We start from the raw sequence: 25,490 nt of genomic DNA, 5'->3' as shown, positions 1-25,490 counted from the left end.
ATTGTTGCTAATTTTTAGGATTTCTATTTGGAATATTAATATACCTTCAGATATAGCATTTGGAAATATTTTATCCCATTCTATCAGTAACTTTTAACTCTGTTTACATTGTCTTTGGATATACAGTTTTTTAATTTTTTTTAGGGAGTTTATTTACCCTTTTGTTGCCTGTGCCATTGAAATAATATCCAAGAAATCACTGCCAATTTCAATGTTGTGAGGTTTTATGACCCAGATTTTCTTCTAAAAGTTTATAGTCTTAAGATTTATAATTATTATTTTTCAACAATATTTAGTTAAAAGAATATTATTTCCTCCACCAAATGTTCGTGGAAAGCTTGTCAAAAATAACTTGACAATATATGAAAGAATTTATCTCTAGGCTTTTATTTAACTCCAATGGTCTATATATCTGCCTTTATAACAGTACTACACTGTTTCAATTATTGTAGCTTTATATGGTTTGAAATCAGAAAATAAACATCTTCTAGTTTTGTTCTTTTTCGAGATTGTTTTGGGTATCTAGAGTCCATATTCCATATCAGGATAGATTTTTTCTGAAAAGTAAATAAATAATGTATGATAGTTTCACCTAAAAAAAAAAAGAAAAAAATATTCTCTGGTAAGAAAGAAAGCAAAAAGAAATATTGAAATGTTATCTTTAGTCATCAAAAGCTTGGTATCAGACAAATGAAACTGTTATGTGAGATTATCATCGTTAATATTGGATAAATTGCTATAAAACTAGATGTCAACTACTAAGCCAAGCATGGGAAGGAGGGATGGGGAGGGAACGGAGTGGGGATCGGGTAGGGGCTAACTGGGCGATATGTGCATGTATGTGTACAAAAGTATTTTCTTTATACCATTATGATATATGAATACATTGCACCAATAAAAAACAAAAACAAAAACAAAAAAAACCCAAACTGTTATCTGGGCATGGTGCCGCACACTTGTAATCCCAGCATTCAGGAAACTGAGACTAGGGGATCGGGGTTAGTGGACAGCCTCAGCTTCTTAGTGAGACCCTCCGCAACTTAGTGAGACCCTATTTCAAAATAAAGAGTAAAAAAAATAGGGCAGAAGGTGTAACTCAGAGGTCAAATGCCCCTGGGTTCCATCCCCAAACCCGCAAAAATAAATAAATAAATAAATAAATAAATAAATAAATAAATAAATAAATAACCAAGTTGTTAAGAAATGAATAGAGAGGCTGAGCATTTTTTAAATTTGAGTTTTGGTGCTGAGGATTGAACCCAAGGGCATTGTACCTCCAAACTACATCCAGCCCAGTCCTTTTCTTTTTCTTCTTTTGAAACAGGGTCTTGCCAGGTTGCTGAGATTGTCCTCCAACTTGCAATCCTTTTGCCTCAGCCTCCCAAGTACTAGGATTACAGGCATGTGCCACCATGCCTGGCACTAAATTTTTATTTTCATTGTGTGTGTGTGTGTGTGTGTGTGTGTGTGTGTGTGTGTGTGTGTGTGGTATTAGGGGCTTTCTTACTCCAGGGTACACTCCCAAACCTATTTTATATTTTATTTGAAAATAGGGTCTCACTAAGTAGCTGAGGCTGGCTTTGAACCTGTTCGATCCTCCTGTCTCAGCCTCCCAAGCGCTGGGATTATAAGTGTGTGCTACCATGCCCGGCTTCTTACTGGCTATTGTATATCTTCTGTAGTAAAGTGTGTATTAAAATCTTTTGCCCACTTAAAAAAATATTTTTGTGTTACATACAATAGGAACAATTATAGACACCATATGCTTCAAGTTTAATAAGTAATCTTTATATTTACCTTCTCTTTATGACTTTCTTGTGTCTACATCAGGGGCCAGCAATCTATAGCTTAATATATTTGGCCCACTTTTGTTTATATAAATAAAGTTTTATTGGAATATACTATGTCCACTTGTGTATCTACTGTTTGCAACACAGGTCTTATGGCCTATAAAGGGAATATATATTTACTGCCTACTTTTTTTCTTTTTTTTTTTCTTTTTGCAGGTCTGGGGATGAAACCCAGGGGCATTCTACCTCTGAGCTACACCTCAGCCCTATTTTTATTCTTTATTTTGAAGCAGGGTCTCACTAAGTTGCAGAGGGCCTCACTAAGTAGCTGAGGCTGTCCCCGATCCTCCTGTCTCAGCCTCCCAAGTACTGGGATTACAAGCGTGTGCCACCACGCCCTGCTCTGTGCCTGGCCTTTTATAGAAAAAACTTTGCCAACTCTTGCTGTACATAGTCAACAAAACAACAGATCAAATCCTGATGTACATGCAGTGTTTGTAATTTCCATGTATAAATACAACTTTCATGACCACTACGTGTTACAGGGGAAATGTTACTGGACATGGAGTTGGGAGGAGATGCATTTTTAGCACATGATTATTTTTACCATAAATGTAAAGACCCACCAAGGGCACTGATAATAGAAAGTCATAGCAAAATACTTAGGAATAGAGTAGTTTTGAATTTGTTTATTTATTTATTTATTTATTTATTTATTTATTTATTTATTTATTTTGGTGGTACTAGGGTTCCTGGAAACCCTTCTACCTCCAGGCTACACTCCCAGACCTATGATATATATATATATATTTTTTTTTTGAAACAGTGTCTCCTAAGCTAGTGCAGCTGGCTTTGAACCTGTCTCTGCCTCCCAAGCGCAGGGATTACAAGCGTGCGCCACCATGCCCAGCTTGAGTTCTTATATAACTTTTTATCATAACATTTTATTTTAAGTTTTATGATTTTGTTTTAAAATAATGGGTATGTTTAAAAATCAGCTTGCAAAGCTCTTGAAAGCTTAACAACTGGCCCTATGGAGGGTGAGGGCTTTGATCTTCAGGGGAGAAGTATGATCCCAGCCCAAGTGATCCCATCTCACTGAACTTCAGCCCTGGGGAGGCTCTGCCCAAGACGAGGACATGGGAGGGTCTCGTGCTCCTCAGAAGACTTAAACTTGAAGAAAGAAGGTCCCTGTGAAGCAGTGGTACCAACCCAAATGTCGACTAGGAAATTATAGGGCACCGAGGACACTATGGGAGTGTAACCATGACCCCCGCCCACCACAGCGGATCTGAGCCATTTTGGATAGAGCCAGCCGGAAGGCACAGATGGCACCATGGATCTGGAACCCAAGGTCTGGCCTTCAGCCACAAAGCCCAGCTCTCTGGAAGTGCTAACTTAAAGCCCTACCCTGACCTCACCTGAGCATGGTGCTGGCCAATGAAGCCAACTCAGGGCTCCCTGGGGCCACGTGCCCTCAGCCTGCAAAGATGATGGTCAGTGTCCACGTGGCATCTTCTGTGCATGACCCACCCGAGCCAGCTGATGCTTTCTCTAAGAAATCCCAGCTTCAAACCCTCCCCTGTCAGTATCCTAGTGGCCCTGGAAACAAGTTATTTCTCTGACAAGTGCTTACAGCTGGGAGACAAGTGTGGGGACATCCGCATGAACACAAAGAGGGGCAGGTGCACAGGAGCCACTGGGCTGGCTTCCCATCCTGCCATTACCACGGGGCAGTGACTAGGGCTTGTCACTTAACCTCTTTGAGCAGTTTCCTTGTAGGTTAAATGCCTCAGGGGATCACTGTGAGGTCCACTGAAGCAAACTATGTGAAAACATGTTGCAGATATCTAGTATGGGCGGGCCGTCAGAAGGACTGGCACAGAACCTCTGCTGAAGACACCAGGCACTAAGCAGCCACAGCCTCGAGAGTTGCTGCTGGGCATGGTGGCGCACAGCTGTAATCCCAGCACTTGGAGGTTGAGAGAGGAGGACTGCAGGTGTAAGGCCAGTATCAGCAACATAGAGGTTCCCTGTTTCAAAATTAAAAATGAAAAGAACTAGAAGTGTAGCTCGGAAGAATGCCTTTGGGTTCCATCCCTGTATGAGACAAGATGGGGGAGCAGCAATTTGAGCTGGATTCTCCCAACTCCAAGGCTGCCAAAGAAGCGGGCCAGTTACTATCCCTCCCTTCCACAGCCAATAGATAGGACACATGGGAGAAGAGAGTAGGAGTTACAAGCTGGGTGTGGTAAACCATGCCTGTCACCCCAGTACTATGGAGACGAAGACAGAAGCATCACAGGTTCAAGGACAGCTTCCGCAACGTAGTGAGATTGTCAGCAGCCTAGCAGTGATGGTGTTTCAAAACAAAAAATAAGGGGTTAAATCAGTGATGTGTACATGTGTGTACACACAAGTTTTTTTTTTACCCCAATATGATGTATGAATATAATACACCAATAAAAAATTAAAATAAAATGGGCTGGGGGTGTAGCCCGGAGGTAGAATGCCTCTGGGCTCAATACCAAGTAGAAACATACACACACAGGAGCTACTGGGGGAGTACTTTGTACCTTTCACTCCCATGCTGCTCTCCTCTTGGAGTCAAACCGGGGAGCCTTCAGAGTGACCTACCAAGAATGCAGGACGAGGTGCCTGTGGGAGGCAGGAGTTGGCCTATTGCTGCAGGCTGGACGTTTGCTGATGTGACAAAACTCTTGGCCTCATGGTCTAGGGAGAGTTTGGCCTGTATCCGTAGGCATTTGTGTGGAAGAGGAGGGTCTGTGGGTGGTGTGTTTGAGGAGTGGGCTCTGTCTCAGTCTGTTTCCTGTTGCTGTGACAGAACACCTCAGACCAGGGGAATTATAAACAAGAGAAGGTTATGTAGCTCATAGCTCCGCAGGCCAGGAAGTCCAAGCCTGCGGGGAGGCTTTGGGACGGCCTTCTTGCTGCAGTACGGCATGGCGGGAGGGCAAGCCAGCCTCTGTGGAGCAGAGAGGGTAGGGGCAAGGGAGTCCGTGTGCGCGAGAGAACTCACTTCTATTATAGAGTTGCTTCCCGGATCTCAAAGCCATTTCCCTAATAACAGCATGAATCCATTAATGACAGGAGTTGTCGTGGCGTCTTCACGTTCCCACCTCCCTGGACCATCACAGTGGAAATGAAATTCAGCCCGAGTGTGGAAGGGAACAGTCCAGCCGCAGCAGGACCCCCACTTCAGTTTCCTTTGGCCTTCTGAGGGTGGGGAAGACCCCTGGAGTTTCTGAGGCTCTGTCTGGGAGGGCATGGATCACTGGAGAGGCTGGGGTGGGGCCGCAGCTGCCCTTCTCTGTGTGAAATGGTCTGGGGTCACACTGATGGGGGAACCACATACACGGTCCTCACAGGCACCGTTGTGTGCATCAAGGCCACCAGCAGCAGATTGGATCAGAGTGAACCAGAGAAAGGACAACCAAGGACCGAGGTCTCTGTGCCCCTGTCTGTCCCTCCACCACCCAGAGGGGCCAGGCTCGGAAAAGGGAGGGTAGCTTTTCCACAACCAGTTCTGGGCTCTCTCCTTTGACTCATGCTCAGGACTCCAGTGGGCAGAGGAATGAAAGAGCAGCCCTGTCTCAGCCCTCCTCACTGCAAACCCCATCTCTGTTATGAAGGAGGAAGGATGTCCATGTGAGATCGAGGCTTTAGGAGAAAGCCTAAAGAAAGACTTTTTAATAATAGTGATCTGAGAATGGGTAGATAATTTCACACCATGCCCTGTCCCAAAGCAGAGCAGCATTTAAAGGGTTAAAACAGGCTGCTTCCTCCTTTTTCCAGCCTGCTGTTTGAGCTTCTTACAAGGCCTAGTCTGTTCCATACTCTGCAAGCAAGCATGGCAAGGAGAGGAGGAAGTTACAGACCTTAATGCCTTTTCTTTTTTCTGTACTGAGGATTGAACCCGGGGGCATTCTACCTCTGAGCTACACCCACAGACCTATTTTTTCATTCTTAAGCTACTTAAGTGAGGCCCTCTGCCTCAACTGCCAACCTGACTGCAAACCTGTGATCCTCCCTTCTCAGCCTCCCAAGTACTGGGATTATGCCTAGCCAGACCTTAAAATTAAAGGGGGCTAAAAGATACCATATATCTTTTTATGGAGCTAAACCCCGATTTGTGATGTCAGATTGGCCTGTCCTTGTACAGAAAAAAATGCAAAAATAGAGCCTATATTTCTGCATCTGGGCAGAGAGATTATACACAGCCTTCCTGCTACACCCCACCACAGTGACCCCCTTTCTCTGTGACTCGGCCTTGGCAGGTGGGCTGGCTGCACCTGCCTTTGGTGGGAAAGTGAGTGGTCAGCATAACAACTCAGATAAGAGGTTAAAGTCAGAGGTTCCAAGAGAAAGCAGAGTCTCTGAGCTCTCCACCATGCCCTTCCTCAGGAGTAACCCTCTCTCTTATCTCCCCTTTCTCTCTCTGTCTGCTTGTAAAAACAACAACAATGAGCTGGGCATGGTGGCGCACGCTTGTACGCCTCATGCTTGGGAGGCTGAGACAGGAGGATCACACAGGTTTGAAGCCAGCCTCAGCTACTTAGTGAGGCTTTCAGCAACTTAGTGAGACCCTGTTTCCAAATAAAATATAAAAAATAGGTCTAGGAGTATAGCCCGGTGGTAGAAAAGCCTCTGGGTTCCACCCCCAGTACCACGCCCCCCCAAAAAAAAAACTTTTAAGAGTTTCAACTGGAAGTCTCACGAGCCTTTTTTTTCTAAACTAGCTGAGAAGAACCTACTTGTCTCCGAACTGTGACAAGAAGACTCATCAAAAGTTAAGAAATCTGTCCAAGATACTATTAAAGGATAAAAAAAAGACATGATAGTGCATGATTGAAGCTGGGGTAGGAGAAGTAGAAAACGTTCACATTTATACCGTTCTGAAGTCAGGCTGCTCAATAGACCTGTAAAATAAATCTTAATTTCAGTTGGTCCCTTAGAACCGAGTAAATCAAATCAAATATATCCATAGAGCAATGGTTCTCAAATTTTTGGTGGAACCAGTTGGGGGACTTGTTAAAACAGACTGCTGGGCCTATACCTGGAGTTTCTGATTCCGTAGGTCTGGGGTGGGATGGAGAATTTGCATTTCAAATGAGCTGTGCTCCCAGGTGCTGCTGCTGCTGCTGCTAGTCTGGGTACCACAATCTGAGGATGCTGGAATAGGCCGAAGGATCCTGAAGTGTGCATTTACACACAGGCCTCTGGGCACCCTAGGGAACGATGCAAATGCTGACCCTGCATTTCACCCATTTGTTGTCTCTGGAAAAAACAGCGCTGTCGAGTTGCCTTGGTCCTCCTGCATGTTATGGAAGGAACTGAAGGCCCAGTCCCTCAAGTGGCTGTGACATCATCCTGGATTTCACCCTGCTCCTGAGGCCTGTGCTGCCCAGGGACGGCACCTCTGACCAGGGGACCGATGTGCGCGGCCCAGAGAAGCCACTATTGCCATGTAGAAGCAGGAGCGCCTGTGTCCCTGCTTGTCCTCAGGACTCAGCCACTCCTCTGCAGTCCAGCTGGCGCCCCCTTCTCAGGGAGAAGCCCCCACCCCTGCCTCGATCCTGCGCAGTCTGGTTTTAGTGAAGTACATCCTACCATTTGGGCATTATTCCTAAAATAGCCCGAAGTCCCACCCTCCTGCAAACGGCCATCCACCCAGGGGTAAGCAGCTAGGCAGAGTCCTTTCTAGAACACTTGCTGGAGGTATGTGATAAGGCATAGTTTCTCTGGAATTTTAAATTCTAAGGACCAAGGAAATCTGGGGCTCTCAAGGACCATCATGGAGAGATGGGGAGGAAAGAAGAAGGGGTGGAGAGAGAATGGACAGGCATGGTGACGATTAGGGTCACAGCTGCAGCTGAAGCCTTTGTTTTGGACACCACTGTCGTGTGAGTAACGAGCCCTCCTTTTGCTGAAGTCAGTTTGAGTTTGATTTCTGTCCTTCTGACCCAGTGTTCCAACTGATATAACCAGGTATTCTTACCTGCCCTTTTTCTTCTATCCAGGTCTGTTCATTTCCGCCCATCCCTCTGCCTGTCCCCCTGGCCAGGTCTCTGTAACAGCCTCCCAGCCCGTGAGGGTGGGGGCCTTTGCTCTGATACCTGCCTCGAAGGAGCGACTTCCACGTGACGACTTCTGCGGGCACCGCGCTCTCATGGGGAGGGTCTGGGGCATCCTGGATTCAGGCACAAGGATTCTTTCCAGCATACTTCCTGGAGAAGGAAGGCAGCGCTGGTAACGCTGCAACTCCAGCCACGTTGAGACTTGCAGTGTAGGGTCCCTGGTGCAGAACAAAAACTCACCTGCCTCCAAGGGCCTTCTGGTATTCAACATGAGCCCCAGCATTGTTAGACTACACCTCCTTCGTTCCTCTGGGACCAATTTCACTTGAAAACTCTGACTGATGCAGAGAAAATCTCTTAGGGACCTCTTTATCAACACCAGGGACCTACGTACAACTTTCATCCAACAGTCACCGAAACGTTCCAGGGGCGGGATCTCGGCCCGCCGGCACCTTCATCTTCTTAGGAAGCACCGGCTGGCAGGCCATCCGAGCCGTGGGTGAGTCAGCACTGCAGTGCACTTCTAAGATAGATTCGGACTCACAGCCTACTGATGGAAATTAGCCTTTAAAGGAGGAGTCCATAGAAAAGAATTCAGATTACATGTCACCCAGTGAGATGTAATGACCTTCCTTCTAGACGGTGCTGTTTTCCTAGAGCGCCAAACTTGGCCTTGGCCTCATCATGCCTGCTCACGGCCTTTAACACCCCACTCTTGTTCTCAGCGGATCCTCAGCTGGGATTCGAATCTGGCCTCAGTATTGGTATCACCGGGGACCTTGCTGGAGCTGCACATTTCTGGGCCCTCCCCTAGACTTACTGAACACAGCGACCTGTGCTATAGCGGGCTCCTCAGGCTCAAGCATGAGACCCACTGATCAAAATGATTTCAGGCCTGCCTCAGTCTCCACACCCCCTCCAGCAGCACAAAGGCTGGGAGCTTTCAAGGGGAGACCGCCTCTTGCTCCTCCAGCCCCTCCATGGGAGTCTCAAGCCTGGCTCAGATTCCTGTGTGTGCTTGAGCTCGTGCTGATGAATTGTGGAGGGTCTCCCCAGATTGCCATGCTAGTGGCCCTGGACCAAGGGCAGGTTGGCTTCTCTTGTCATTATTCCAGAGCGTCAGAGAATATTGGAATATCTGAGAGATGGGGGTAGGGCAGGGCTCACACTACCAGACAAAACAGAAAAAGATGAAATAGAAATCGTCTCCAGGGAAGAAACATTCAGACCCATCCCTCCTAGCAACCCGCATGGATTATAAAGCCACATTTATCTTTCAAATAGCAATCAATCCCAAGAAGCAAGCCGACTTTCAAATAATGCCTAACGGTGTTGATATTGACAGTGACCCATAAATCTCAATTTCTTTAGGAGAGAATGTTGGGTGGCATTTTAATTCTATGCCATCGAATGAGAAAGGAGAGATCTGCCACTGCCGTGGATCTCCATGGAACAGCTTTGAAACACACTCCACTGACCCATTAAGCACTAACTCATGGCTTCTAACATGCTTCTTAGCACCCCACTACCCAGATGAGGAGCAAGACAGGGTTAGCGGAGCACTGAGCCTGGGGTGCATACAGCGGCTTCTGAGCAGCCATCTAGGAAGGGCTTGGGGCTCGGGGGTCTCCGCAGCCGACTAAGTGTCCCTCCTCTGTGGGCGGCCACCCTGCTGATGCCCCCGCGGCCTGTGCATCACCCAGTAAGTAGTACGGCGGCCACGCCCTCCGCCTGGGTCTCTGCTTCTCATGGACGCAGGCTTGCCCACAATGTGTGGCCAGTCTGAGCCCGGCCGGGGCCTTCAGGGGGACCAGAGGCCTCTCTCCAGTCATCACTCTGTGTCTGCTTGGGATTCAACTACAGACAACGGCCTCCAGCTTCCTGTTTACTGCTGAGTGGAGATGTTTTCTCATTAAGGCCTTATTAACGATGTGACTTTGAGCTGGTCATTTGCCCTCTTTGCGCCTGCCCCTCTCTCTCTCTCTCTCCCTCTCTCTCTCTCTCTCTCTCTCTCTCTCTCTCTCCCTCTCCCTCTCTCTCTCTCTCTCTCCCTCTCCCTCTCCCTCTCCCTCTCTCTCTCCTCTCTCTCTTCTCTCTCTCTCTCTTCCTCTCTTTCTCCCCTGTGCACAGGGGATGGAACCCAGGGCCTCATGCATGCTAGATAGTTCTCTACAACTGAATTAGAGCCTCGGCCATCTCCCTTTTAAAATAGGGATAATTATAGCATCTATATCATGAGTCTGTGGGGAACTCAATGGAGTGTTCTGGGGAAAGCGCCTGGCAGGGCAGGGCCGGACAGGTGGTGCTGCGGCTGCTGGGTCCTGTGCGCCCCGCCTTGGTGTGCCAGGGCTCTGATCTGTGTCCCCAGGGCCAGAGCCCCTGTGGTCTGGCTGAGGTCTTCTCCCCAGGAAGTGAAAGCTTTGGTTTGCCTTGGCCTCCTAGCTCAGAGCACTGGGCCAGCCCCAGAACATGCACCCAGCCAGCATGTGTGAAGTTGGGTAGGAGAAGGGGACCGTGGTGTGAGCCCCAGGGGCTCCTGGGCCTGACTCAGAAGATGGGCGGGGCACCCTGAGCAGCGATGTTATGAGCGCTTTCACCACAGCTGGCCAGAGAGCTGGAAGAGGAGCTTGGAGAGCTTTTATCAGACCGGAAGGACCACGAAGAACTCTTGGCCGTCATGGTCCAGGGAGGGCAGTAATTACCGAAAGGCACACAGCCAATCAGTGACAAAATCTGGACCATAACTTGTGGCTGAAGTTTGGTGGTGTGGGCAGTGTCTGACCACAGTAGGAACTTGTAGCAGCGGCCTCGGGCCTCACCAGCCAACCGAATGACCTGAAACAGAGAGCGCATCCTGAGGAGGCAGCCTCGAGCAACGGACCGAGGTGCCATCGCCCTCTCTGGTGGCCAACTGGCGCCTGAGGCCTGCTCCTGCCCCTCTGCTGCTCCAGGGCCACCATGGGGCCCTCTCTCTCTCTCTCTCTCTCCCTGTGCCTCCCCCATCAGGACTTGGGGAGAAGTGCTTGGGATAGAGTGCTGGGGACACAGAGCCCCAGGGAGGAGCTGTGCAGACCCTGGAATCACGGAGACCTCGACTCACATTGCACCTTTCCATTCACTAGTCAGGACATGACGGTGAGGCTGTGCCAGCCCCAGTTTCTTCATAGGTAAAACAAGAATTTAGCCAGGCGTGGGGGTGCGCGTTTGTAATCCCTGCGCTTGGAAGGCGGAGACAGGAGGATCGCACAGGTTCGAAGTTAGCCTGGCTGGCTTAAGAGACCCTGTTTCCAAAAACAAAAAAGTATAAAATAGGTCTGGGAGTATAGCCCGGAGGCAGAAGGGCTTCCAGGAACCCCAGTACTACAAAAACAACAACAACAACAACAACAACAACAACAACAACAACAACAAAAACCCAAAAAAGAAAACAAAACAAGAATTTAAAAAATCTCCTGCTATATAGATTTTATAGATTATAGGTTGTTGTAAGAATTAAGCCAATGTCTGCAACCTGCTAGGCATCGCGACAAGGCTCCTGCGGCAGATGGAGAGAAGGCCTGTCTTGCTCATCCTCGGGTTTCTCCCCGCTGCCCTCTCCTCTGGTGCTAGCACACTGCCCAAGTCCAGTGGTCGGTGCTAATTAGTAGTTCGCTGAGTAGATGTGGAGCTAGTTAGTGTTCTTTAGAACATTGCTTTTCCAAGTGTGGCTTGGGGACCTGCAGCATTGACATCTGCCAGACACTTGTTAGCTATGCAGGATCCTGGAGCCCACCCCAGGCTTGCCCAAGAAGAATGTTCATCCGATCGAGCCCCCCAGGGCCTTGTGTGCACGGTAAAGTTTGAGAAGCTCTGCGTTAGATAGCATCATCTGAAGGGGCGGGGGCTCCCTCAAGGTAGTGAGCACCGTGGGGAATTTGTACGCAAGGAAACAACACTGGTGTGACATACATTCTCCTCCCACTCTCGCTCATCTGGAAGTTGCTTCCTGGCTCCATGGAAACCCAAAGGACTTAGATTCGCTTCTGTAAGATCCGTCAGGGAACAGAGCCAGCTTCTCAGATGCCCCACGCTTCTGTGTTGACTCTATCTGCGCCTCTTCCTTTCCATCCATCCCTCCACCTCAAGGATCAAGCAGAGACTCTACACAAGAGCCCGGGTGACCTCAGAGTCCCTGTCTTTCTGGGTGGGAAGCAGGGCAGGACTGGCTCTAAGTCTCCTCTACCGTGGGGCGTTTTCCATGATTTCAGCCAAGGTGTGGAATTTGCCCAACGAAATGACTAAACTCACGTAAAAGTTCATGTTGATAATGCGATACTCATTTGCCAGGGCCAAGCAGGCCTGGGCAGGCCATGAAGAAGCCCTCCCCCGGAGGTGCTTGCTGGCCGCCCAGCAGGCAGAGAGACGCCCAGGTAGATAATTAGAGAAATGGTCAGGTGACTCAGGAGAGAGATCAGGAAGGGCCAGGGCAGGGGCCGTGTGGGCGTGTGCAAGTGTTGGCACCAAGCACGTAGGACTTTTATTTTTGTGGTACCGGGGGTGGAACCCAGGGATGTTCTACCTCCAAGTGATACCTCCTGTTTTATTTTTTTATTTTGAAACAGGATCTCACTAAGTTGCAGAGGGCCTAAGTTACTGAGGCTGTTCACAAACCTGCAATCCTCCTGTCTTGGCCTCCCAAGTACCAGGCTTGTAGGTGTGTGCTACCACACCTGGCTGGGCACTCGGGACTCTTCCAACCTCAACGCCCTGGAAAGACTAAGAGATACAACAGGCAACTGGGGGATCCTGACTCAGTCCTGGTTTGAAAATGCCACACATAAGATTCTTGGAACAGCTGGGAAAATTTGAACATGGACTAGATACTGGATACTACAAACTTATCTTTAATTTTCTTAGGCAATGGTATTGGACTACGTGGGAGAACGTTCCTATTAAAAGATGAAGGCTGATGTATTATATTTAAGACTGAAGCATCGTGATGCCCATGTTTTCAATGGAACATGTAGATGTAGGTGTGTGAGTCTCCCCTGCTTCACCTCTCAGGGCGCTCTGCAGTCCACATATGCATGAATACCTAGAGAGGTAAGAGCAAATACGCCAGAGTGTTGAGTCTATCTGGAGGGAGTATGGTAATCCAGTGTACCTTCCTTTAAACTCCTTTTGCTATTTGAACACATCTGTAATAAAACCTAGGGAACTCCTGGGAGTAGGACGGGGGTCAGGTATAATGATAGGACGACTTCGTAAACAGGCGCTTACAAACGCAATGAAAAGTTGCTCAGTGTCTCATACAATCTTACTCATCCTCAGCACGGCCCAGTGGGGCTCTACAGGTCCCCTCGCTGGTAATGACTCACCCAGGTGAGTCGCCCCGCAGAGATTTACCCAAGGCCGCGGGTGTAAGGCGAGGCAGCTGGGACTCAGACCCCGGCCTTTAGACTCCAGACCCCCGCTCCCTTTGGTCACCGAGTCTCGCTCAGGAGTCCAAGGTTTACTTCTGCTGAGCCGGGAGCCCACAGCGCAGACAGGAGGTGGAGCAGTGCGTCTGCCCTGTGGCTCCCGTTCCATCTTTGGGTCCTGGGATGCCCTCTCCACCCTTCCCTTTGAGTTTGGCAGGGGTGAGGGAAGGGAAGCAGCCATTCCAGAAGGGGCAGCTGGCCTTGGCCCTGTTTTCTTGGCCGAGCCTGGGCGGTTGTCTGGGGATAGCTCACAGAGCAGAGATCACACGTCTGGGGCGGCCCTGAGCACGTCCCCGCCATGGTGGGCCCTGCCGGCGCTGCGTAGGGGGTGAGCTTTATCACTTACCCACATGAGCCAGATAAATGGCTCTTTCTTGGTTTCCTGCCAGCTATTGCTTGTGCTGCCAGAAAGTCTTAATCACTCCGTTGAAAGGAGAGGCCCCCTCCCCTGTGCAGCGCAGCTGGCTTCTCTGCCCCAGCTGGGCCATTGCCTCCTGCCCCGTCCCCCTCAGCAAAGGCCCCTGCTTGGGCCTGGCGTAGACTTCCTACTCTCTTTCTAATCTCATGGATATTTATAAGCCTCTTTTCTAACTCTGAAAAGAGTTGCTGCAGCCTGAGGGGAATAAAGATATGTTTGCAGTATCCACAGAACCCCCAGGATCGAGCCCGGGAGCTGTGTCAGCATGGACACGTGAAAACAGCGCTTGCTGGCTGTTAGGGCTGAGTGTCTCACACTCCGTGCTGAAGTCCTGACCTCAGCACCTCAGGCTGCGACTGTCTGGGGAGGTAGGGTCTTTGTGGGGGTGTTTCAGGTTAAACGAGGTCACTGGGGCAGACCCTCATCCCATAGGACTGGCTGTCCTTATAAGAGGCGGAGATTAGGACCCAGACATACAACTATAAGGCAGATACACCAAAATGCTAATGTCACATCAAGACAAAGAGAAAGCTGCCATCAGACAGCCCAGGAGATAGGACTCAGAAGACACCAGCCCTGTGACATCCTGACCTCGGGCTCCTAAAATCACAAGGAAAAAAAGGCCTATTGTGTGAGCCACCAGTCTGCCTCCATATCCCCCCCCCCTCCCGTAACACCAGGGGAGGTGACCACCACAGGTTTCTTGGCACTACGACGGCCTCTCCTGTCAGTCCTGTTGATACCCAGTGACGTAGCGCAGGTAGGAGTGGACTTTCAAAGACAAAATTGCTCTTGGTCTATAAGCTAGTATGGCGCAGAATTTCCAAATGGCTTCCCTTTCAGATCAGAATAAGGGATCCTAAGATGGAAGATTCTTATTCAGTCTTTTGTTCTACGTTCCTGCTTTCGTTTCCTGGGTAAATCTCTCCTGTAATTTAATGTTTGAAGTAGCAATTAACGGGAAAGCTTTAGAGACTTGCCCAGGGCTGGGTGAGGTTTCCCTGGAGGAAGCGCAGAGTGTTCTTGGGGGCAGGACCAGAGACTGCTGAGCCTCACCCCTGCCTTTCCCTGCCGATAACCCACCCACTTCAGGGAGGGGCACAGCCAACCCGGGAGATAAGGCTATCAGCCCAGCCTGACAGTCCCCAGTTCCTCCCTTTCTCAATCTCCAGCCTCAGTAGAGGCCTGGAGGGCCAAACTCCCAAGGCTGGCCTCTGAAGGCCTGTCCCAGGCTCCTCTTTTTATGTGTGGGCCATTCCAAGGTCTCATGGAGTTCCAATTCACTGTAATTTTCAGGCCTTGGCTTGTAGCTAAGCTGGCCCATATTTTTCCTTTTGTTGGCAAGGTCCTTCCACTTCTCTTCCTTCTAGACTCAGTTCGAATATCACCTCCCCGCTGAAGACTCTCAAGCGATCTCTGGCCTCAAGGCTCTGGTCATGTTTTATGCATAATGCCATGGGCTCGCTTATTACATTTTTTGGAAATTATGCAATCAATACACACACACACATACACACACACACACACACACACACACACACACACACACACATACTCCTGTAAGGGGCTGGAGACCGTCAGACAGAAGCTTTGGTCTGCCTGGCCCGAGGTGGATGCAGTTGTGTTTTGCGCTCCTTTGTACTGCCCAGGCCAGCACACTGCGGGTGGTTAACCAGTGCTGTCACTTGCGGCCACTGATCTTGTCAGGCTCCCGTATAAAACAGTATGCTTTCTTCACCCTGTTGCTTTCTCCTGGGACAAGGAAGCTGGAAAGTTTTTCACAGTCACAGAAAGAAAAGGCCAGTCCTAGTCAACTGAGAACCTACAGGCCCTGCTCACCTGAAAAGAATTTCTTCAACCCTATTATCAGGGCTGCCAAGGACTAGCTCAGAGTGATGGTTATTAGCTAGTACATTGACCATTATTTTTACCTAATACAAGTGAGTCTCAACTTGGGAATTTTTCAAGAACTGCTTTCTTTTCAGTATGATGTTTTATTTTAGAGGAATGCCTTTTTAATGAATATCTTGCCTTGTTACTGAGGGAAGAAACAGTGCCTTAGGAATCTGGAAGTCGGGAAACTCAGGTTTGAGCCTTGGTTTTTCCAGGAACTGTTTTTGTTTTTCTCATGGTTTTCTGTGGTCCCCAGGCCAGCCTCTCTCTCACTCAGAACCTGCTAGAAATGTTAACCTCCAGGCATACCGTCCACCCACCCAGTCAGAAACTCTACAGGTGAAGCCTGGAAATCTTTGTAATAAGCTTCCAGGTGGTCCTGATGCACTAAGGTTCCAGAACAGCTGTTCAAGTCAAACCCCTTCATTTTATCATTTTGAAGTAAATGTATTTTTAAATTATTCAAATCACCAAAGTAAATATACATACAGTGCTAAAAACATACAGTTTGGGAAACAAAAATTCAGACCTAACTGAAGTTCAAACTTTTTGTACATTTTCTCCAGTATTTGTTCTCCAGTACATGTTTTCACAGTTACAATCACAGGACACATATAACTCAGAGCTCTGCCTTCTTCTCCACTCAGAGGGTGAGGCTGCTGCCACCTACATACTTCCATGAACATGGTTTTCCTTTCATGGCTGCCCAGCTCTACTCAGTTGATGCACAGCATGCTCCGATCAGGGCAGGCGAGCTCCAACTATGGGGCCCGCGTGTTGCGCCTGCTCCAGGAAGGCGTCCTATCCTCCACATGTGATTCAGTTTTAACCTTTTCTTACTCACTCCCCAAGCCTCGTTGGGGAAAAATAAAAACTATGAGTGTTTCTGTGCCTGGTGTGGTGGCGCACGCTTGTAATCCCAGCATTCGGGAGGCTGAAACAGTAGGATCCGGGTTAACCTCAGCTACTTAGCGGCCAGCCTCAGCTACTTAGTGAGGCCCTTTGCAACTCAGTGAGACCCTGTTTCAAAATAAAAAATAAATGGTGGTGCACGCTTGTAATCCCAGCATTAGGGAGGCTGAGACCAGAGGATCACAGTTTGTGGACAGCCTCAGCTACTTAGTGAGGCCCTCTGCAACTTAGTGACACCCTGTTTCAAAATAAAGAATAATAAAAAAAATAGGGCAGGGGGTGTAGCTCGGAGGTCAAATGCCCCTGGGTTCCATCCCCTCACCCGCAATAAAGAAAGAAAGAAAGAAAGAAAGAAAGAAAGAAAGAAATTAAAAATAGGGCTGGGAGTGTCATTTGGAGGTAGAATGCCTCTGGGTTCCATCTCCAGTACCGCAAAACAAAACAAAACAAAAAACAAACAAAAAAAAAACTATGAGTGTTTCTGGAAATAGAGTAAAAAACTGATTGGAAAATGAGATTAACTAGCAGCCGAGTTTTCCAGAATCATCCAGCCTGAAACCCTCTCCTGAAACCCAGAAGCCGCGGAGACGTCACTGCGCCCCCTAGTGGCCATTTCCGAGAACCGCACCTTCTCTAGAGAAGCCAGGCAGCACCCAGGATCCCCTCTGGTGTCTGACCTACAGGAGTTTGTCTCGGGTCCCAAGCTCCATGCCTGCTTGCGCCCCACTGCCCCTGTAACCGCGGCGCCTCCTCCCTTGCAAGCTGGCTGGGCTCCGCCCACCGTCTGTTTCTCCCTCTGGAGCTGCAGCAGTCCAGCCACAGCTCCTAGGGCCCCTTGGTGGAGTCCAGATTTCCCTGATAGGCTGGACCCCAGTTCTCAGCTGAGAAGGCCCCACCCTCAAATGGACACCCTCCCTGGAACCAGGGCCCAGTGTGGAGCCCATGGGAGTCAGGGGCACCTCGGGCTGAGGGCAGGGTGCTCACATGCTTTGCGATGAATTAACTGGAGATGTTTAGCTCTGTCTGTGGAGCAGGCCTCACACCAGGCTGGCCTCTCCCTCCTCCTGCCGCCCAGCCACGGGTGGGTAGCCAGCACCCCTGCAGCCTGTGGCAGCTGGTATAGACTATAGATGGGGCGGGGGAGGCCTGGTGGGGATTGGGAGACTGGACTGCAGGCTGGCTTTGGCCTGCCCCCAGCCCCTGCCTAAACAATCACCCCGCAGTTTCTCTCTGTTTACTGGGCTCAGAGTTAAAGACAGTGGGTTCAAGTCCTGGGTCCTTGTGAAAGGCAGGCACGCTCAGGAGGCCTCCAGACCAGATCAGCCTGGGCCCAGTGGGGCAGTGGGAGGGAAGGGCTCTTGAGCAGGGAAAAGGATCCTCTGAGAATGCAGGGCTGTTCTGATCTGTGGGCACCCCGTGGTGGGTGAGTCCCATCTCTGGCTGCCACCTCAGACATTAGTCATGAACAACGCCCTGTACAGGTGGGCCCCTGTCTGGAGCGGCGGTCCCTAGGACAGCGCTCTGAGCCTGCAAGGGTGGGCAGAGGGGCCGGGTCTGTATGCAAGGCCTCTTTCCCAGTGGCCCGGGGAAAAATCCAGGATTCATTTAATTGCAACTGACAGGGTCATTGATTTTATTTTGTTTTCTCATACATTTCAACACTCCCCCAATAAAACCCTTAATGTCTTAAAACTTTTTACGTATCCTTAATATGCTTCTAATCTCTAGTAACATACACACACATACTTTTTACATAGTTAGGACTCAACATGTAGGTTATCTCATCCCATTTCCCCCCATATTATTGCATATAAAATATCCTTAGGCCGGGCGTGGTGGCGCACGCTTGTAATCCCCCCGCTTGGGAAGCAGAGACAGGAGGATCGCGCAGGTTCGAAGCCAACCGCGCGCGCTGGCTTAGGAGACCCTGTTTCCAAATAAAAATGTAAGAATAGGTCTGGGAGTGTAGCCTGGAGAAGGAACCCCAGAACCACCAAAAAAAAAAAAATCCTTATATTATTTTTATACTTTTATTGGTACAGTGTAATTCTACATGCTAGTGAGGTTCAAAGTGATACAAACATACATGCACACAGCACGTGGCGTGTGCGAGCTCTTGCTCCCTCTGTACACGTTAGTGAGGTCGGTAGTGGAACCTGGTATGGATGTCACCTTACTTGACTGTCCCCTTCCTCCGTCCCCATTTTCCACTCTCCACAACCCCCTTTCACTGTTTACTGGTTTCTCTCCTTGTTTGACTGAGGTCCTTTTCACTTCCTGTTTTCTCTCTGGCTTCCACAGATGAAAGAAAACGTTTGACCCTTGGCTTTCTGGGACTGGTGGCTCTCGATTAGCCTAAGATTCTCTAAATCCATTAATTTTCCTGCAAATTACATAATTGTGTTCTTCTTCATGGCTGAGTAAAATTCCATTGTGTGTATATACCACATTTACATTATCCATTCATCCGGATACTTATTTTTAAGAACTATAGGACTAGTTAGTATCAAAATTTTGGGGAGATCACAAGTCCTTTTGATAATTTTTCAAAAGTTGTAACTTTTGTCACCTATCCAAAATGTACTTACAGACAATATTGGAGCCATTGCAGGAGGCCTCAGGACTCTTCAGCTCTCTGTATTAAAATATGAATGTCTCAGGACTGGCAATAAGGCCTCCCTCTCTCCCTTCCTTGGGGTTAAACCCAGGTGTTCTACCTCTGAACTCTACCCTCAGCCCTTTTAGTTTTTATTTTGAAACAGTGTCTTGTTAAGTTGCTGAGGCTAGCCATGAACCTGCGATCCTCCTGTCCCGGCCTCCTAAGTACTGGGGTCGTAGACTGTACCACCATGCCTGGCTTAAGCCTTTCATTTCTGAACTGCATCATTATCACCCCAAAAGTATCTGGAACTTTTAGTAGGAGATATTTAAAACAGTGTTTATTTAAAGATAGACTTAGCAATAGTCAGATTCTATCCTTTATTGTTCAACACTTGAGTTACTTCTAATTTGTTGCAGTTTAAAGAGTATTTCTATGAACAACAACAACGCCTCCTCATCCTCCAACAACAACTCCTCCTCATCCTCCTGGTCCTCCTGGTCCTCCTCCCCCTTCCTCCCTCTCCTTCTTAATAGATGACCTCCTTTTGGAAGATGTTTGGGCTTGAGAAACGCGAGCACCTTTGCTTCTGCACAAGCAAAGCCTTGTTCTTTTTCGTCCAGGCTCCACCCTGCAAGTCCCTGTTGAGCGCCGCTGCTCCAGGAAGCACCGTGTACCCTGCACTTGGGGGTGGACTCTCGTGTCTCCTTCCTCTGTAGTGGGACTTACATTCCGTGCTCTGGTTGAGAACAACTTATATACACATCTTATCTCCTTCATGAGACTCAGTGTCTGCCTCATACAGTGTATTTGACACATAAAATCTGACATTTTAATATCATTTTTGTCTGTTCCAAAGACAAAATAATTTTAGTAGCACATGCAAAAATCCTATTTTTTTTATTCAATCTTTAGTTTTGAAGCAATGAACAGCTAAAAAGAGTAAGCTTTTGTTCAAATACAGTAAAAATATTTCCTTTCCAAACCAATTCTTACAACTAGTTCACGATCTGTTTCATTGCTTTAAATTTGAAACACAAGCTGGGCGTGGTGGCGCACACTTGTAATCCCAGTACTTGGGAGGCTGAGACAGGAGAATCGTAGGTTCGAAGTCAGCCTCAGCAACATAGCGAGGCTCTCAGAAACTTAGCGAGATCCTGTTTCCAAATAAAAAAATAAAAGAGGCCTGGAGGTAGAAAGTTCTTACGTTCCATCCCAGTAACACACACACACACACACACACACACACACACACACACACTCTGGAACACAAAAACTCTTTGGGTGGGGTGGGTATTACATAGGAGGCCCACATTAAAGTAATTCAAGTTCTGTGTTTTTGCCTTTACAACCACCATGCGTCACTTCCTGTTTTGTGTTTATGATTTAAAGGCGGAAACAGGTCATCGTCGGCACCACTGGGGCTGGTGACACACGGCCTCCACGTGAGGGAGTACGCTCAGCGTGCTCACGCCTGCCAGAGCACGGGCCTCTCCTCTGTGGGTGCCGGGGCCACTGCGGAACTGGAGGCCTTTAAATTAGTGCTATTGTAGAACGCTCTTTATTAGAGGATAAGTAGTAAAAATGTGATAATTTACATATATATATATATATATATATATATATATATATATATATATCAAACTCAACAGCAACCGTAGGTGATTTATTTATTTATTTATTTATTTGCGGGTCTGGGGGTGGAACCCAGGGGCATTCTACCTTTGAGCTACACCCCCTGTCCTATTTTTTTATTCCTTATTTTGAAACCAGGTCTCACTAAGTTGCGGAGGGCCTCACTGAGTAGCTGAGGCCGTTCGCGAACCATGATCCTCCGGTCTCAGCCTCCCGAATGCTGGGATTACAAACGTGCGCCACCGCTCCGGCTGGTGTTCTTTTTTAACTTAGACCACAAAGCTATTTTTACTGGGAAGAGTTTTGTTTTTTTTTTATCACTGACATTATTTAGAATTGTGATAATGAAAGGTACATCAACTTTTAAAATATTTTATAAATATTGGTTTTGGTACTGGAGGCTGAACCCAGGGACATTCTAAAGCCTCTGAGATACACACCCAACCATACTTATTTTATTTTTTTATTTGAAACAGGGTCTCACTGAGTTGCTGAGGGTCTCACTAAGTTGTTGAGAGCAACTATGAACCTGTGATCCTCCTGTCTCAGCTTCTCAAGTACTGAGATTACAGGTGCTTGACATCATACTGGGCATAGACCAATTTTTGGCTCTAATATTGTACTTAATTCTCTAGGGGCAAAACCTCTCTGTTGCCAACTTCCAGGGCAGATGGCTGCCCCCTCTGCAGCTCTGCTCCACGCCACTGGCCTCCACAGTGAGCTGCTGTGTGTGCTGACTGCCCAAGTACAGTGTTCTCAAGACGTGGCCAAGCCCCGGCGTCACCGAGGATGTCCTCCCCTTCCCAGTGGAGGCCACGTTGTCTCACAGACATCAATGAAAGCAGCATATGACTACCGACTGACTACAGAAGCAGAGAAGAGAACCCAGCAGTCTTGTATCAAGCCAGATACTAAACAGACTTACAAACGTTCTTTGTAAAAAAAAGTCACTCTTCTGACTCATTTTTTTGGTTAATTTTTGGGAAAATGCAAGTTTCCCATAAAGTTATGTTATATATGCTAAGGTGTGATGAGTTTATCATTGTCATTTTATAAAGCATTAGCAGTCAGGCATGCTGGCACGCGCCTGTAATCCTCGTGCTCGGGAGGCTGAGACGGGAGGATCTCAGGCTGGAGGTCAGCCTCAGCAACTTGGCGAGGCCCTGCTTTAAAATAAAATAGAGATGGAGGTGTAGTTTGGAAGTAAATTGCCCCGGGTTCAATCTTCAGTACAAAAAAAGGCATTAGCAAATATAAGACTTCTCAGTTTTAATTTCTAATATGACAAATATTGATAATCTCACATAAAAGTAGCTCTTTGGAGTCCTCAGCAATTGGGGGAGAGTTAAAGGTGGCCCGGGACCAGGATGTTCGGGCTGCACCCCACGCCTGTGTGTGGCAACAGTCCTGTGTGTTGCATGACCCGGCGACTGAACTGACGGGCTTTGGCAGCCTGGTGGGGGTCAAAGGGCAGGGGAGGCGCCTGAGGCCACGGCAGCCGGGCTCCAGGGCCCGGGACAGCTACCTTTGGAGCAGTGTTGGCTCTGGTGGTAACATCAGTGTGGAGTTAGTTCAGTGTCAGGGGGGTCCACGGTCCCCTCTGACTCCCGGTGAGAGGAACCCAGAACAAGTTTGTCTGGAGGCCTCTGGTTATCAGATCATTGCAGGGGTACAATGGAGAGGTCTGTGGCCCCAGAGACCCATCAAGCCTCCAGGGGCTCCGCCGCTCTGCTCTGACCAGCCACGGAGACTCAGGCACGTGGTCCTGGCACGTGTTGGGTGCACAGTACATTAGCAAATGCGTTAGTAAAGTGGCATTAGTAATCCCAAAAAAGTGGGCTCGGAGGGGAGGCGCTGGGGAGGAAGGGTCCCTAGAGGACATTCTTCCCGGCCTTTGATTGGTGACAGGTGAAGCTGGGTGTAGACTGGCTTCTCAGCCCTGGCATTCCGGGTCAGATAATTCATTGTAAGGGCTCTCCTGTGCATTAGAGCATGCTGGAGGTATCCTGGGCCTCTCCTCACTAGAGGCTGGAAGGAAAGCGTGCTCTCTCTTTCTCTGTCTCTGTCTCTGCCTCTCTCTCTGTCTCTCTCTCCAAAAACATCTCCAGACATTACAGAATGTCCCTTGGCAGGCAAAACTGCCCTTGCTGAGAGCCGCTGGGATAGATACCCATCTGCCAAATGCTCCGCCATAGGATGCCGGCATCCCTGCTGTTTCCCCAGGAAGATGTCACAGCAGCCACGTGCTCACAGATGGGCTCATGCCTTGCAGAAAGAATTCTGCCAAGATATGCTGCTTTTGGGAAGCGAGAGTCCTCTGGACTCTGCTCCTCTTTCCAGAGGAGTCCTCCAGCTAAGCACGATCACTTCCCTCAGCTTTTGGGTACCAGGACCTTGGAAGCAGCAGGATGATGAGGTTTTTGAGAAAAATCTGGACAGTATCCAGAAATATCCTCCCTTCAGCCTCTACCTCAGCCCTGATAAGTGCTAAAGCAGGCTGGGCCAATCAGTAGGAGGAGGCAGGAAGGAAGGGTGGGTGTTTAACACCACGCACGCTCCAGCGATGAGAATGAATGAGAATGAATGAGCTACATGAATGGTCACGGATGACTCTCACAAACAAGCTTGGATCAAAGGAGCCGGATGCAGGAGAGCACATTTGGTGCATTTCCATGAACAAAAAGGCCCTCAGCAGGCAGGGCAGTGTATGTATGTGCTCAGCCTCAAGGGGTTTACAAGAGAGGCTTTGGGGATGCTGGTCTGGTTTATGAAAATTTATTGGGGACTTTTTAGATGTATGTTACACTTTTTAGATGTATGTTACTTTTTTAGATATGTTACCCTTTACTAAAAAATAAACAAATCCAATATTTCAGGCCTATACGCCCCTAGTTATTACATACTGGCCATTTTTAGACATAGCCTTATGAATGAAATGTTGTACACAAAATAATTAGTATAGTGCTGGGCACATGAAAAGCTCAGTGAATGGTAGTCATTAGTATAACTAAGTTAGTAACTGACCGAGGATATAAAATAATGATCAAATGCAAAGGGACAGCTCTTTTTCTTAAATAGGGAAAACCCTTCTGGAGTTTTTAGGTACACACCCTGTTAATAAAGTTCTGATTCACAAAGATTTTGAAACTCCCTTCAAATATAGTCTTAAGGAAAGAAAGAAAATCTAAGTCTTTACCACAGCATTAGTAACTCCCAACCAGTAACCAGCACAAAAACAAATCCCAAACATTCATCTAATTTGGTCAAATAAGTTCAGGTAATTCATTCTCTCTCTCTCTCTCTCTCTCTCTCTCTCTCTCTCTCTCTCTCTCTCTCTCTCATCCTTTCTTCTTCTCTTTCTCTTTCTTATATTTGGGATTGAATCTAGGAACATTCTACCTCTAAGCTACCCCCCGCCCAGTCCTATTTTATTTTATTTTGAAACAAGGTCTCACTAAGTTGCAGCGGGCCTTCCTAGGTCGCTGAGGCTGGCTGTGAACCTGTGATCCTGCGGTCTCAGCCTCCCAAGTCCCAGGATCCCAGGCGTGCGCCATCGCACCCAGCTCAGCTTGTTCCATATTTGCCGTCTATCGACCTCATGCACTGTTTAGTCTGCAATCCCAACTGCACTTTCCTGATCAAGCATGTGGCTGTTTTTGGCCATTTGTCTAGTTTACAAAGTTACAAACAAAACAAGCAGGACTGCTGATGGATGCTTCAGTCTCAGAGTAAAACTTTGGCAAAAAAAAAAAAAAAGAATAATTAGACTAGAAAATGTGCAATTCCATCTCTACTTTTGACCCGAGTCTCTCTTTGGAGAGAGCCAGGCAATCCAGCAACCCCAACAAGACAGAGCATTTCTTTGCGTGCTGTGCTCCCCAGCCACACATCAGACGCCAAGGAAGACCCGAGTCCTTCAGAGCATTCTCCGCTGGAGAGGTCTTAGCACGACTGCTTTCAAACCAGACATGCGAGAGACTTGGCGGCAGGCGCTCTTAGAAGACTTCTGCTCCCAGAGTAGTTCTCTAAAATTCCGGTCCTGCCTGTTTACAGAGTGCTATACGGGCTCTGTGAACCTGGGATACCGCCAATAGAACCACCTGGAGTGCTCTGAAGCAAATATCATCCCACACAGTCATTCTTTGTGACACACATTTTAGACAGAAAAATCTCTGTCCATCTCAGAGAAAAGAGGCTCTTACCTGGTGCCAGGCTTTGTCCATGGACACTCGATTGGATGACGATGCAAGAAACCAAGAAAACGGAGACGCGGAGGGGTCTTCCCATTTCTCCTGTCTTATCCTGGGTCTGAGGTCTTTTTGCTAATGTCTGGAGCTAAAGAGACCAGAATGCCTATTGATACTTTGCTAGGGAAAGCTGCCCATTAATTATTAACCTTTGAACATGTCTAATGTTCAGGCACATACCTTGCTGCCCCTACCCCAGACCTAACTATATATAATACCAAGAGATTGTTTCACAAAAGTGCTTTTTATTCCGATAGAGTTTGAAAAGAAAATACCTTGTCCTTTAGTCTTAACTTCTTTGGCCAAGGTCACAGTTCCAGATTAATCAATTGCAAGTTAATGTGTTGTGTTTGGAAGTTCTGCCAAAGGTCAGGGTTAGGTGGCTTCCACATTGCCTAAGTCTTTCTGACAGCATTGCAAGAGGGTTGTGGTCTCACAG

The 25,490-nt window shown here is 48.1% G+C and overlaps 1 protein-coding gene across 1 annotated transcript in view; it reads right to left on the bottom strand.

Moving 5' to 3' along the window:
- Nucleotides 1-25,091, bottom strand: part of LIPC (lipase C, hepatic type) — a gene marked incomplete at its 5' end in the record, with an annotated part of 148,563 nt that extends 123,472 nt beyond the window's left edge. The window contains one exon of the mRNA XM_080690841.1: nt 25,007-25,091. Coding sequence (XP_080546967.1) covers nt 25,007-25,091 — 85 coding nt within the window. The remainder of the gene's footprint in view (nt 1-25,006) is intronic.
- Between the last annotated feature and the right edge of the window lie 399 nt (nt 25,092-25,490).

The sequence above is a fragment of the Muscardinus avellanarius genome (genome assembly GCF_963383645.1).
Source record: "Muscardinus avellanarius genome assembly, chromosome: 3".
Classification (NCBI taxonomy): domain Eukaryota; kingdom Metazoa; phylum Chordata; class Mammalia; order Rodentia; family Gliridae; genus Muscardinus; species Muscardinus avellanarius.
Note: the sequence above shows the minus strand (reverse complement) of the source record. Positions and strands in the feature narration are given on the sequence as shown.